This window comes from Hemiscyllium ocellatum, chromosome 30 (genome assembly GCF_020745735.1).
Source record: "Hemiscyllium ocellatum isolate sHemOce1 chromosome 30, sHemOce1.pat.X.cur, whole genome shotgun sequence".
Taxonomy (NCBI): domain Eukaryota; kingdom Metazoa; phylum Chordata; class Chondrichthyes; order Orectolobiformes; family Hemiscylliidae; genus Hemiscyllium; species Hemiscyllium ocellatum.
In genome coordinates this window covers 44110888-44123359 of record NC_083430.1, presented here as the reverse complement: position 1 = coordinate 44123359, position 12472 = coordinate 44110888, and the positions used below count along the sequence as shown (strand labels likewise).

General features: G+C 39.0%; 1 protein-coding gene across 5 annotated transcripts in view; it reads left to right on the top strand.

The window, feature by feature from the left end:
* si:ch211-15d5.11 (nuclear receptor coactivator 7) overlaps positions 1–12472 on the top strand; it is a 112758-nt gene that overhangs the window by 4243 nt on the left and 96043 nt on the right. For 2 of the 5 annotated variants that reach the window (XM_060847571.1, XM_060847575.1), the window contains exons 2-3: positions 2748–2797; positions 5717–5905. In XM_060847571.1, the coding sequence (XP_060703554.1) occupies positions 5844–5905 (62 nt within the window). In that variant the 5' untranslated portion in view covers positions 2748–2797; positions 5717–5843. Of the gene's footprint in view, positions 1–2747; positions 2798–5716; positions 5906–7738; positions 7802–12472 lie in introns of those variants that run through there. The other 3 variants (XM_060847573.1, XM_060847572.1, XM_060847574.1) reach the window with 3 other exon arrangements.

Genomic DNA, 12472 nt, shown 5'->3' with positions numbered 1-12472 from the left:
AGCTGTTTGTGCTGTCTGTTGGACAGTATGTTAATACTGTTCTTTCCAATAAAATCAGTCAGAACACCACAATTTGGTATTTTGCTTCACTGTATTTTTCCGGAAAGCTAGATGCTGGAGAAGGTTTTTATTATTATTCATTCATGGGATATGTGCTTCATTGGCTGGGCCAGCATTTATTATCCATCTTTAGTTGTCCTTGAGAGGTTGGTGGTGAGCTGCCCTTTTGAATTGCTGCAGTCACTTTGATGTAGGTTTGCCCATGATGCTGTTAAGGAGTGAATTATTATAATTTATAAGCAATTATATATTATTGAAACTTCATTACCAACCAATAGAACCACAACAATCATGTGATGTGTTAAAAACCTTTGGCTTAAAAGTCATAATTTCTGTGGGGAAAGACTTGCATGAAATGAGAAGCCTTCTACAATAATTGCAGCAGCATTTGCAAGGGTATATAGAATCTTTTTAAGTTTGGTGCTTAGGCACAAAAAAATTATGCAAACATCCATCAATAATAAAAACAGAAACTAAAAGGTATGTAATATTGAATGAAATTGAGTTTGATGTTAAGGTACTTAAACATAAATTCAGAAAAGGACAATGGAGATGAACACCAGGTGATTTAGATATTAAATATCTGCAAGTTGAAGAAAAAACATAAACATGACCCAAATATGTGCTGAGTTTGACTTATTGTGCTTGCTAATGTAGACAAGTCATTAAAATATTTTAAGTTCTTTAATCTCACTTCAAATATTAAGGAGAAAAATCTTTACAAATATTTGCCCATTCTGGATGCAGGTTTGCTTGCTGAGCTGGAAGGTTTGTTTTCAGACATTTAGTCATCGTACTAGGTAACATCTTCAGTGAGCCTCCGAATGAAGCACTGGTGATGTGGCCTGCTTTCTATTTATATGTTGGAATTTCCTGGGTTTGGTGATGTCATTTCCTGTTGTGACATTATTTCCCATGGTGATGTCATTTCCTGTTCTTCTTCTCAGGGGATGGTAAATGGGATCCAAGTCAATGTGTTTGTTGATAGTGTTCCACTTCTAGGAATTCTCGTGCATGTCTCTGTTTGGCTTGTCCTAGGGTGGATGTGTTGTCCCAGTCAAAGTGGTGTCCTTCCTCATCCGTATGTAAGGATATTAGTGAGAGTGGGTCATATCGTTTTGTGGCTAGTTGATGTTCATGTATCCTGGTGGCTGGTTTTCTGACTGTTTGTCCAATGTAGTGTTTTTGTTTGTCCAATGTAGTGTTTGTTATAAACACTATATTGGACAAATAGGCAGAAAACCAGCCACCAGGATACATGAACATCAACTAGCCACAAAACAACATGAAGGAAGCTGAAAAATGTTTGCTGGAAAAGCACAGTAGGTCAGGCAACATTCAAGGAGCAGGAGAATCAACATTTCGGGCATGACCCACTCTCACTGGTATCCTTACATACGGATCAGGAAAGATACCACTTCGACTGGGACAACACATCCATCCTAGGACAAGCCAAACAAGACCTGCACGAGAATTCCTAGATACATGGCATTCCAACCTGAACACTATCTTCAAACACACATTAACTTGGATCCCATTTACCACCCCCTGAGAAAAAGAACAGGAAATGGCATCACCAACCCTAGGAAACTCCAACATATAAATAGAAAGTGAGCCATACCACCAGTGCTTCATTCGGAGGCTCACTGAAGATGTTACTTAGTATGGTGATGAAACATCTGAAAACAAACCTTCCAGTTCAGGGAGCATACCTACACTAGAGCCACAAATCTTCTCAAAAAAATCTCATCTCTGTGTGAAATAGAAGACCCCAAATTTTTAAACCATGTCCCCTAGATCTACACACCCCTTCAAAGGGGAACATCGACTGATCATCCAACTTGTTAAATATTAAATCCCTTCAGGAGTTTCTGTTTCAGTAAGACCACCTTTCTATTTTTTAATTTCCAGTGGAAATAAACTTCAATCTTAGATCTCTAAATAACATGTTCCTATAATACACATAGTTTCTTAAGTATCCTTCAAGAATAGTGCCCAGTAGTTCAGTCAGTAGGTGCAACTCTTGGTGTGTTACAGGATAGCAAGATACTAAATTCAATTAAAAGCAAAGAATTGGGGAAGCAAAAACCAAAATTGCTTGAAAAACTCAGCACATCTGGTAGCATCTGTAGAGAGAAAAATACAGTAAATGTTTCAAGTGCAATGACACTTTGTCAAAACTGAAAATAATTGGGAAAGGGTGGTTATTGTGCTGATGAGGTTATGGAGCTGGGAGAAGAGTGAATAGAATACATAAAGATGGTGCTAACAGAAGGGGAGAGAGAGAGAGAGAGAGCAAAAAGATAAACAATGAGATTGCTGATGATAAGCTGAGGGAATGATAAATGCTGAGTAGGGTGCAAAAGGGTTGAAAATTGGTGGCTATGGTGGGAGCAACCCATACAAAACAGGGCCTAGAGTGTGGGAGGAAGGTAATAAACATAGAGAAAATTGGTTCACATTCATGAATTGGAAAACTGAATATGGAAGATAAGATGTTGTTCCTTCAGCTGATCTTGAACATCGCTGGAGCTATACAGCAGGCCTGAAACAGACATGTTGGCTTTGGAACACGGTGGCATGTTGAAATGACAGGTAACTGGAAGATTGGAGTCACTTTTATGGAAAGGGCATTGATATTTGGCAAAGCAGTAATCCAATCTACATTTTGTCTTCCCACTATACAGGAGATCATATTGTGTGGCAAATACAGTAGACTAGATTGAATAAAGTGCAGGTAAGTTGCATTTTCACTGGAAGATGTGTCAAGTTCCTATGTTAGTGAGGAAAGAGGAAGTAAATTGAAAAGTATTGGACTTTCTAGGATTTCATGGGAAGGTGCTTAGGGTGTGCGGGGAGATGTTAGGAGTGTAGAAAGAGCCAGGTGTCCTGGAGGAAATAGTGCCTGCAGAATGCTGACAATGATGATGATGATGATGATGAAGGGCTTTTGCCCGAAACGTCGATTTTTCTGCTCCTTGGATGCTGCCTGACCTGCTGTGCTCTTCCAGCACAACACTCTTGACTCTAATCTCCAGCATCTGGAGTACTCACTTTTGCCCATGTGTCTACTGTGGCAACCCACCTGAGGTGATGGAAAAATGCAACTTATGATGCTTTGGATTTGGAGGCTGGTGAGGTGGAAAGTGAGAACAAGAGTCTCTATCATTGTTGTGGGAGTGAAGAGAGAGAGTGAAAGCCGAAGTACAGGATAGTGGTCATGTCTGACTGTGGGCCCTGTTGACCCTGGTGGTGGAGAATCTTCGGTTAAGGAAAAGAGTGAAAGTTTCTGGGGCCTCCTTGCACAGTGTTATCATCAGAACAGATGCAACGAAAAAGGGGAAACTAGGAGAAGGGGAAGGAATACGTAAGGAGGCAGGGTGGGTGGATGTGTAGTCAGGATAATGGTGGGAATTGGTGAGTTTGTAATGAATATCAGTAACCAGCTTATCCCAGAAATGGCACTGGAGATTTCGAAGAAGGGAAGATAGGAATCATAAATGGACCAGGTGAAGGTGAGAGCTGAGTGGAAATTGGAAATGAAATTGATAATTTTTTTCAATTCTGGGCAAGAGAGAGAAGCAACATTGATTGTCATTGATTGTGGCACTGGAGAGACATGGGGATGGACCCAAGTAGAACTGGAAAAGAAATATTCCATGTAACCTACACAAAGACAGGAAAACTGGGTACCCATGGCCACACCGTTGACTTGAAGAAAGTGAGAAAACAGTGCAGTGGTCCTCACTGATCAGGAAAGGAAAGTAACAGGCAGATTACCTTGGTAACAATGGTAAAGTTACCAAAACCAGGGAGTGAGGCTTCCAAAGTTGAGAGGTGGCAACTGAAAGTTTACCTCTGAGAATAACAGGAGCAGAGACAATTCTCCAGAGGACTGTGTAAGTGTTCCTGACAGAAATAAGTAAAATTGATGTGTGTTATAAGAAAATTCTTGACAAAAGTAAATCTGAGTGCATAACATGATGTTATAAACCATTTTGTTAAGTTAATAGTGTTTGTTTTATTTAAGTGTTACATACATTAAAGTTTTTTTGAAAAAGTGAAATATTGTGGTGTGGTTCTACTGGCTAATGCTTTTAGATTACTCTTTAATCATATTGTAACACTGGCTATTAGATTTTGGACTTAACAATACAATTTAAGAGGTCCTGTGAAATATCATCATTTGTTCTTCAACGATAGGGATCATTAGTTACCAATATTTCACAGATAATTAATTATTCTACTAAATAAAATGTTAGCAAAGATATTTAATTTATCCAGAAGTAATTAACTATACCATTAGTTAATGACACTCCTCATATTTAGAAATTCAGTTGTAATATATTCTCCAGTGTCAATAGTTAATTGGGGTAGCCCACTGGTAACCAAGCCCTATTATTCCCAAAGTCATTCCAAAATTTACAGATTTTAAAAGAATTACATAAACTTCCTTAATTTACCTGATTTGCAATCCCAGATTAATAGAAAGCGCAGATCAGGTTTCTGTATATAAAAGAATGACCAATTATTTAGTCCCTCCCAAGAGGACCCCACCTGGACCCACCCTATCCCTGCAGCCTCACATTTACAATGGCTAATCCAACTAGCCTGGGTACAATGAGGCAATTTATCATGGCCAATCCACCATGTTGTTGCACTGTGGGAGGAAACCAGAGCATCTGGCAGAAACCCACATTGACACAGGGAAGACATACAAACTCCACATCGATAGTCATCCAAGAGTGGAATTGAACTCAGATCTCTGGTGTTGTGAGGCAGCAGTGCTAAGCATTAAGCCACTGTGCTACCCATTGTAATTACACTATAGATACAGATAAACTGTTATAAACTGTCGCCACATAACATTTCAAATTAAAACTCTGGACTCCTTATAAAGTCCTGTTCACACACAAATGCACCTAAACAAATAAATGGACAGGGACAAATAAGTTATGAGCAAAAGAAAACTGGGCAGGCAGTTCAGTGATTCTGTTCATAGGTTAGTGAGATGATCCTTATGAATCTGATACTGGTCAGAACATTGCTTTTCAGTTGTCTTTCTTCAGATGCTTCTATTAGTTTAAGGATTCTGACATGTAAAGTCACATGCTGAAGGAAGGATTAACTGGATTAGTTAAGATTTAAAATGGGGTTTGATGTCAGGGAATAGAGAGACAGCTTCTGTGATGATGAAGATCAAAACACTTCTTATCTGTCTCAACCCCGCCCCAAGCTGTTCAGTTACCTGAGAACCAATCACTTAGTTGTTGGCAGGCAAAAGGCTTTTATCATTCGTAACTGATCACTAGTCCATAGACCAATCATCATCTTGTTTTCACCAAGCTATATCTGTACACTGCCCCTCGACTCAATTCGCCTGCAAGCATTTCAATTATTGCTTGTTTACACAATACTTGATATGAGTGTCAAATAAGTTGCTTTTTAAAACACTGGTTTTAAAACAGTTCTTTCACATTTCAGTCCACAATTTTAAAAAGCACAAAATACAGGGTCTTTACTTGAGCTTCATTATCAGGATAATAAAGCTGCATCTGATTTTAACTTATTTAAAACCCACTTACTTAAACAGTTTTAGAATGGGACCCTTTTTTTGTAATTCAATTACTTACTTTTTTGTTTTCCTCTGTTATAGTCTTACAATTATGTGCACCACGATTGAGTCAAATGGTTATCTGTGCAATTAATAAGGAAGAGTTCTACAGAAGCCAGGAGTGAAGCAGTGCAATGTCACTTTGTGACCCTGTAATGTCAGCATAAGCATGGATCTCAAGGAACAGAGGCAGGAGAAAAGGCAAGATTATTTTTCTGTTGTGAAAACAAGGTAGGATATCAAATTTAACAAAATAAAAGTTTAGAAATTGACAGAGGAATGACTTGTGGCAACATTGTGGGAATGCAATCTAACAATTTAAAACTACTTTTAGTATTAAATTTAGTTCACTGTATAGCTAAAATAGGAATTGATAAACCTGTTTTTTAGTGGACTTGAATATTTGAACAATCAAATTAGGAGCAGGAGTACTGTACAATTCTAGGGACTCATGGCCCCCCCAGAGAAAAAAAAATCTCATCTCTGCCTTAAATGTGGGACCCTTCTTTTTCAAATTTGTCCTCTAATTCTGCTTAATGAAGATTACCGGACTAAACATGTATCAGTTCCTTAACATAGAATTCTAAGTTGATCAAAATACATGTTGTTATGAAAATGAGAGTCTTGATTTATATGGTCCAGTTTCAATAACACCCAAACGTATTTAATATGAATTATTTTGAAAAGTAACTTGAGCAAATGTTGCAACTGTTTGACACACAACAATGTCTCAGAAAGCTTTGCTGTTGTTCAAATTTGTTAGCTTTTATTTGTGGCAGTGCTGGCAAAACAGTATTTATTGTCTGTCTCTAATAATGCTGTGAATCAACTATACATTGCGGTACTAAAGTCACATGTGGGCTAAACCAGACAGGGCTGCCAGCTTCCCCTGTCTGAATCATCAGTGAATCAGTTGCTTTTGTTGACTTTTTTTTGAGCTCCAGCAATTTTAATCATTCCTGATTTACACTCTCAAATTAACTGGATTTATTGAATTAATTTTCCTAACTCCTTGCAATAGTGAGATTTGCATGCTCAACTCTTTCTATCTCCAGCTCTATCTCTCTCACGCTCTCTCTGTCTCTGTCTCTCTCTCTCTCTCTCTCTCTCTCTCTCTCTCTCTCTCTGACTCCGAGTCTGATAACACAACTCTACCACAGCAGCTAAGCTTTCAGGCGGGGAGTCAGTACTTCAGTTTAATGCCTGTTCTGAAAGAAGGAACGTTTGGCAATACAAGGGAAAGAGGCAGGAAGCTACACCAAGTGAAAATGATTTGTGCAGAAACCAAGTTGTATTGAATAACATTTGAGTTTAAAACTCTGCAGTCTTTCTAGCTAGGTTGTGGAATTTTAAGCTCGAGCTGCATCATTTGCTGTAGATTTAAAAGTATGGCGTTATAAATAGGTTCTGTTCACAAAACGTACTGCACCATGAGGATAATTATCACCGTTCGGATTTTTGTGTTAATTGCCTTTGTTTAATTTTGGATTGCCAATTTGAAGGTCTGAAAACAGTATCTTTTAGATTGAAAAAGACAAATAGGTATTACACAATTAATAAAGGAACTCATGACTTTTTTAAAAATTCATTCATGGGATATGGATGTTTTTGGCTGGGCCAACATTTATAGCCCATCCCCAGTTGACCTTGAGAAAGTGATGCTGAGCTGCCTCCTTGAAATGCTGCAGTTCAATATAGAGGTTTACCCACAATACTGTTCGGATGGGAGTTCCAGGATTTTGTGCTCGTGATACTGAGAGAATGGCAATATTTTCTAACTCTGGTGATAAGTGGCTTGGAAGGGAACATGCAGGTTATGGTGTTTCCATATATTTGCTTTCATCCTTCCAGATGATTATGTTCACAGGTTTAAAAGGTGTTGTCTGAGAAAGCTAGTAAATTTCTACAGTGCAGGTTGTAGATAATAAATATTGATGCTACTGAACGTTGGTAGTGGAAGGAGGGAGTGTTTGTGGATATGGCAGCAATCAAGCTGGCTACTGAGCTCCAGTGGTGTCATATTTCTTGAGTGTTATTCAAGCTGTGTTCTTTGAAGCAAGTTGGGAGTATTCCAACACTCCTGATTTGTATCTTGTAGATAGTGGACAGGCTATGGGGAATGAAGAGGTGAGTTGTCAATGCAGGATTCCTAGCCTCTGACATGCTTTTGTAGCCACAGTATTTACATGGCTAATTTACTTGAGCTTTTGGTCAGTGATTACCGCCCTTCCCCCCTCATCCCCCTCTCCTCTGAAATGCTGATAGTGGGGGATTCTGTGAGATAATGCTATGGGGTGATGGTGAGATTCTCTCTTGTTGGTGATGGTCATTGCTTGGCACATTGTATGGCAGGAGTATCAGCCCAAACTTTATAGTATCCAGGTCCTCCTGCATTTAGACATGGACTGCTTCATGCACGTATGTATATTTTTCAACTTTATTTTCAACAGTCTTAAATCAAGTTACTCACATGGGGGATTGACATTGTGATTAATTTGTGAAGAACCAATTTTTTTGGTGCATTAAACAAATTGCACTGAGTTAGTGCTCTTTAGGAATATCAAGGCATATGCTTTAATACAAATTAGATTTTTAAAATGTAAGTTTCAAATACTAACCAGCCACATTGATTTCTGGCAGATTTTGGGATGAGCAATGCATAAAGAGGTTTGAGCAGAAATTCTGAGGAAAGACAAGAACTTTGCACGATGGTGTAATTTTGGGCGCAACTACACAGAATCATTGATAGCACCTAAAGCAGAAACCTTTTACCTCAACATCAGAAATATAAGCTGGAGCTCTGTTATTTCTTATCTCTACTTTAAGTTTATTTTGACATTGTCAAGAACAAGATATCACTATGATTGGACGGGTTGGGAGGTCATGTTGCGGTTGTACAGGACATTGGTTAGGCCACTGTTAGAATATTGCGTGCAATTCTGGTCTCTTTCCTATTGGAAAGATGTTGTGAAACTTTAAAGGGTTCAGAAAAGATTTACAAGGATGTTGCCAGGGTTGGAGGATCTGAGCGACAGGAAGAGGCTGAACAGGCTAGGACTGTTTTCCCTGGAGCATTGGAGGCTGAGGGGTGACCTTATAGAGGTTTGCAAAATTATGAGGGGCATGGATAGGATAAATAGGCAAAGTCTTTTCCCTGGGGTCGGGGAGTTCAGAACTAGAGGGCATAGGTTTAGGGTGAGAGGGGAAAGATATAAAAGAGACCTGAGGGTGGTACGTGTATGGAATGAGCTGCCAGAGGATGTAGTGGAGGCTGGTACAATTGCAACATTTAAGAGGCATTTGGATGGGTATATGAATAGGAAGGGTTTAGAGGGATATGGGCCGGGCGCTGGCAGGTGGAACTAGATTGGGTTGGGACATCTGGTCGGTATGGATGGGTTGGACTAAAGGTTTTGTTTCCATGCTGTACACCTCTATAAAATGGTGAGCATCCACATCAACAGTTCACACTGTGTACTTACCATACAAGTCAACACTATTTTTGGAGGCTTCAGAGGTTGGTTTATATGCATTGATATGTTGATGTCTATGGTGATTTTGATTCTGTTTGCTAAATACATTTCCCCTTGACTCCTGAACTCTGTAACCTCCACATAAAAACCTAAAAGTGAAGGGTAATTATTTTTATGACAACAAGGAATTAAAATAAAGCAGACATTCATTTAAAAATCAATTCAGAATATCTGAAATTGACAACATTATGAAGCAGCTGATCTCAGCTAGAGTGGGATTGGATTAATCAGGTAATAGGAGTCTCCATGTCGTGATTATTATCTATTAATCTCTGTTGTTTAATATTGGATAAGCAGAAGATTGGAATCCTTGTTGAAAATTCTGTTAACGCTTGTAAACAATGGCATCATTGCTGAGGATCCAAAAGACTTGTATCTCTGTCTGTGTCATTATAAAATTCATTATGCTCAGTATAAAGTGATAAACCTAATATATCTGAAACTACTGGAGAAACAGTCAATGCAATAAATTAATATCACAGTTCAACTGAAACTTATAAACCATTTATTTCATATTATTTGGAACTTCTTGATTAGATTAGTAACATATAATTATTTCCCACTATTTAACTTTTTATATTTACTGTTTGGTTTAATAGTGAAAAAGTAGATGTGATCATGAAGCAAGACCGCATTATACTTTATGGTTAGATTGAATTAATGCACGGCAGAATTTAAAGCACAAAGCAAATTAACCAAGTGGATTAAAGAGTGTATATAACAGGAACAGTGCTTGGAATTACCTTTACAAACAACAAATTACATTGGCTGGGCCAAATGAAGATAGTTGAAAGTGCATTTTCATTGATGTCTATCGAGTATTTCAACAAACAAATCTTAGCTAAGTGTCCGTGATGGCTAATATATGCAAATACAACAACACAGCATGAAGTTTGCTTGCTGTCTGCAGCAACATGGGGATTACAAAGGCATTTCACAGATTTTAAAGAAATGTTTGTGATGCCGTCTTTCCTAATCAAAATGCAAGATTACATTTAATGACTTTAACAAATCAGAGCAGGACTTATACACTGAATGGTAAGGTCCGAGGGAATGTTGCTGAACAAAGAGACTTTGGAGTGCAGGTTCATAGTTCCTTGAAAGTAGAGTCACAGATAGATAGGATAGTGAAGAAGGCATTTGGTATGCTTTCTTTTATTGGTCAGAGCATTGAGTTACAGGAGTTGGGAGGTCATGTTGCGGCTGTATTGGACATTGGTTAGGCCACTTTTGGCACATTGCATGCAATTCCGGTCTCCTTCCTATTGGAAGGAAACTTGAAAGGATTCAGAAAAGACTTACAAGGATATTGCCAAGGTTGGAGGATTTGAGCTACAGGGAGAGTCGGAATGGCTGGGGCTGTTTTCTTTGAAGTGTCGGAGGCTGAGGGGTGACCTTATAGAGGTTTATAAAATCATGAGGGACATGGATAGGATAAACAGACAAGTTCTTTTTCATGGGGTTGGGGAGCCCAGAACTAGAGGGCGAAGCCATAGGGTAAGAGGGTAAAGATTTAAAAGGGACTTAAGGGGCAACCTTTTCCTGCAGAGGGTGATGCTTGTGTGGAATTGGCTGCCAGAGAAGATGAAGGAGGCTGGTGCAATTACAATATTTAAGAGGCATCCGGATGGGTATGAGAACTTGCCTCCAGTACCTCATGGTTTACTGCATGGACTAGTGAACTTTTATCCACGTGGGGGGATCCTGCAGATTCTATTGACTGCATGGACTAATAACTTTTGTTGTTATAATCATTGTAAGTTGTGTGTCAATAACTTGCTTAAGTACTGACAGTAAGACTCTTATGAAGAAGGTGGTAGTGCCTCTAAGTGATTATCATGGAAAGATAAAAGGAGGGAATGAGAATGTGTATAAGGTATGTGCAGGTAGGGAAAGAGTTAAGTTTAGGGTTGCAGGACAAAGGTTCAGCTAGCATGACTTTGACCAGATAAGAACTTGCAGGAAACAATGAAGTTCTGGAGGCAAGGGTAATGGTTTAAAGAGGTGAAGAACACCCATGTGTAATGCCACTTAATGAGGTGAGGAACGTCTATCATGTAATTCCAGATGGTTTAAACTTGACTGTTGATGCTCACTGATTGTAACCCAATCAATATAGATATTGCCTTATTTGGATGTGCTCTCTGTAAGTGACTATATAATTCCTTAAGAATCTACTGTTCAAGAGAAGACTGAGAACTCATGACTTTGTTTACATGAGTGATCGCTGTCTTTCCAGAGCCCAGAATAAAGATGAAGAAGGTAGAACCATACTATGTCTCTGAGTGTTTGCTTCCACTCATACGGATATCTGAATAGGAAGGATTTAGAGGGATAAGTGCTGGCAAATGGGGCTCGATTAGGTTGGGATATTTGGTCAGCATGGACGAGTTGGAGCAAAGGGTCTGTTTCCGTGCTGTACATTTCTATGACTCTATGACTTAAATTAACTGGGTCTGAAGTTACACGACACCAGGCTTAGTCCAACCAATTTATTTGAAAACACAAGCTCTGCTCCTTCGTGAGATGAAGCCTTCTGCTGTGAAGACAATTTAGCAGAATAAAAGTTTAGAATGCTGAGCAACTGGCTTTTCTTTTCTTCAGACTTCACCTGACAAAGGAGGAGCATTGAAAAGCTTTGATTTCAAATAAACCTATTGGACTGTAACCTGGTGTTGTGTGCTTTCTGACCTTGTCCCCCCCAATCCAACACCAGCACCTTCTCATCTTAAATTAACTGAATACAGTTATGTATTATAAATGTGGCCGAACCAATGTCTTGTACAATTTTAACATGATCTGCCAGCTCTTATACTCAATACCCCGTCCGATGAAGGCAAACATACCATATACCTTCTTGACCACTCTATCCACTTGTGCAGCAACCTTCAGGGTACAATGGACCTGAACTCCCAGATCTCTCTGCTCTTCAACTTTTCCCAAGGCTCTTCTATTTATTGTATAATTTGCTCTTGAACTAGACTTGCCAAAATGTATCACTTCGCATTTACCTGGATTGAACTACATCTGCCACTTCTCTGACCAACTCTCCAGTCTATCTATATTCTCCTGTATTCTTTGACAGTCCCTATGCTTTCTGCTACTCTACCAATCTTCGTGTCATCTGTAAATTTGCTGATCAGACCAACAGTGTCTTCTTCCAGATATTTTATGTATATTACAAACAACTGTGGCTCCAGCACTGATCCCTGTGGAACACCACTGGTCACCTTTCTCCATTTCGAGAAACACCCATCAACTACCA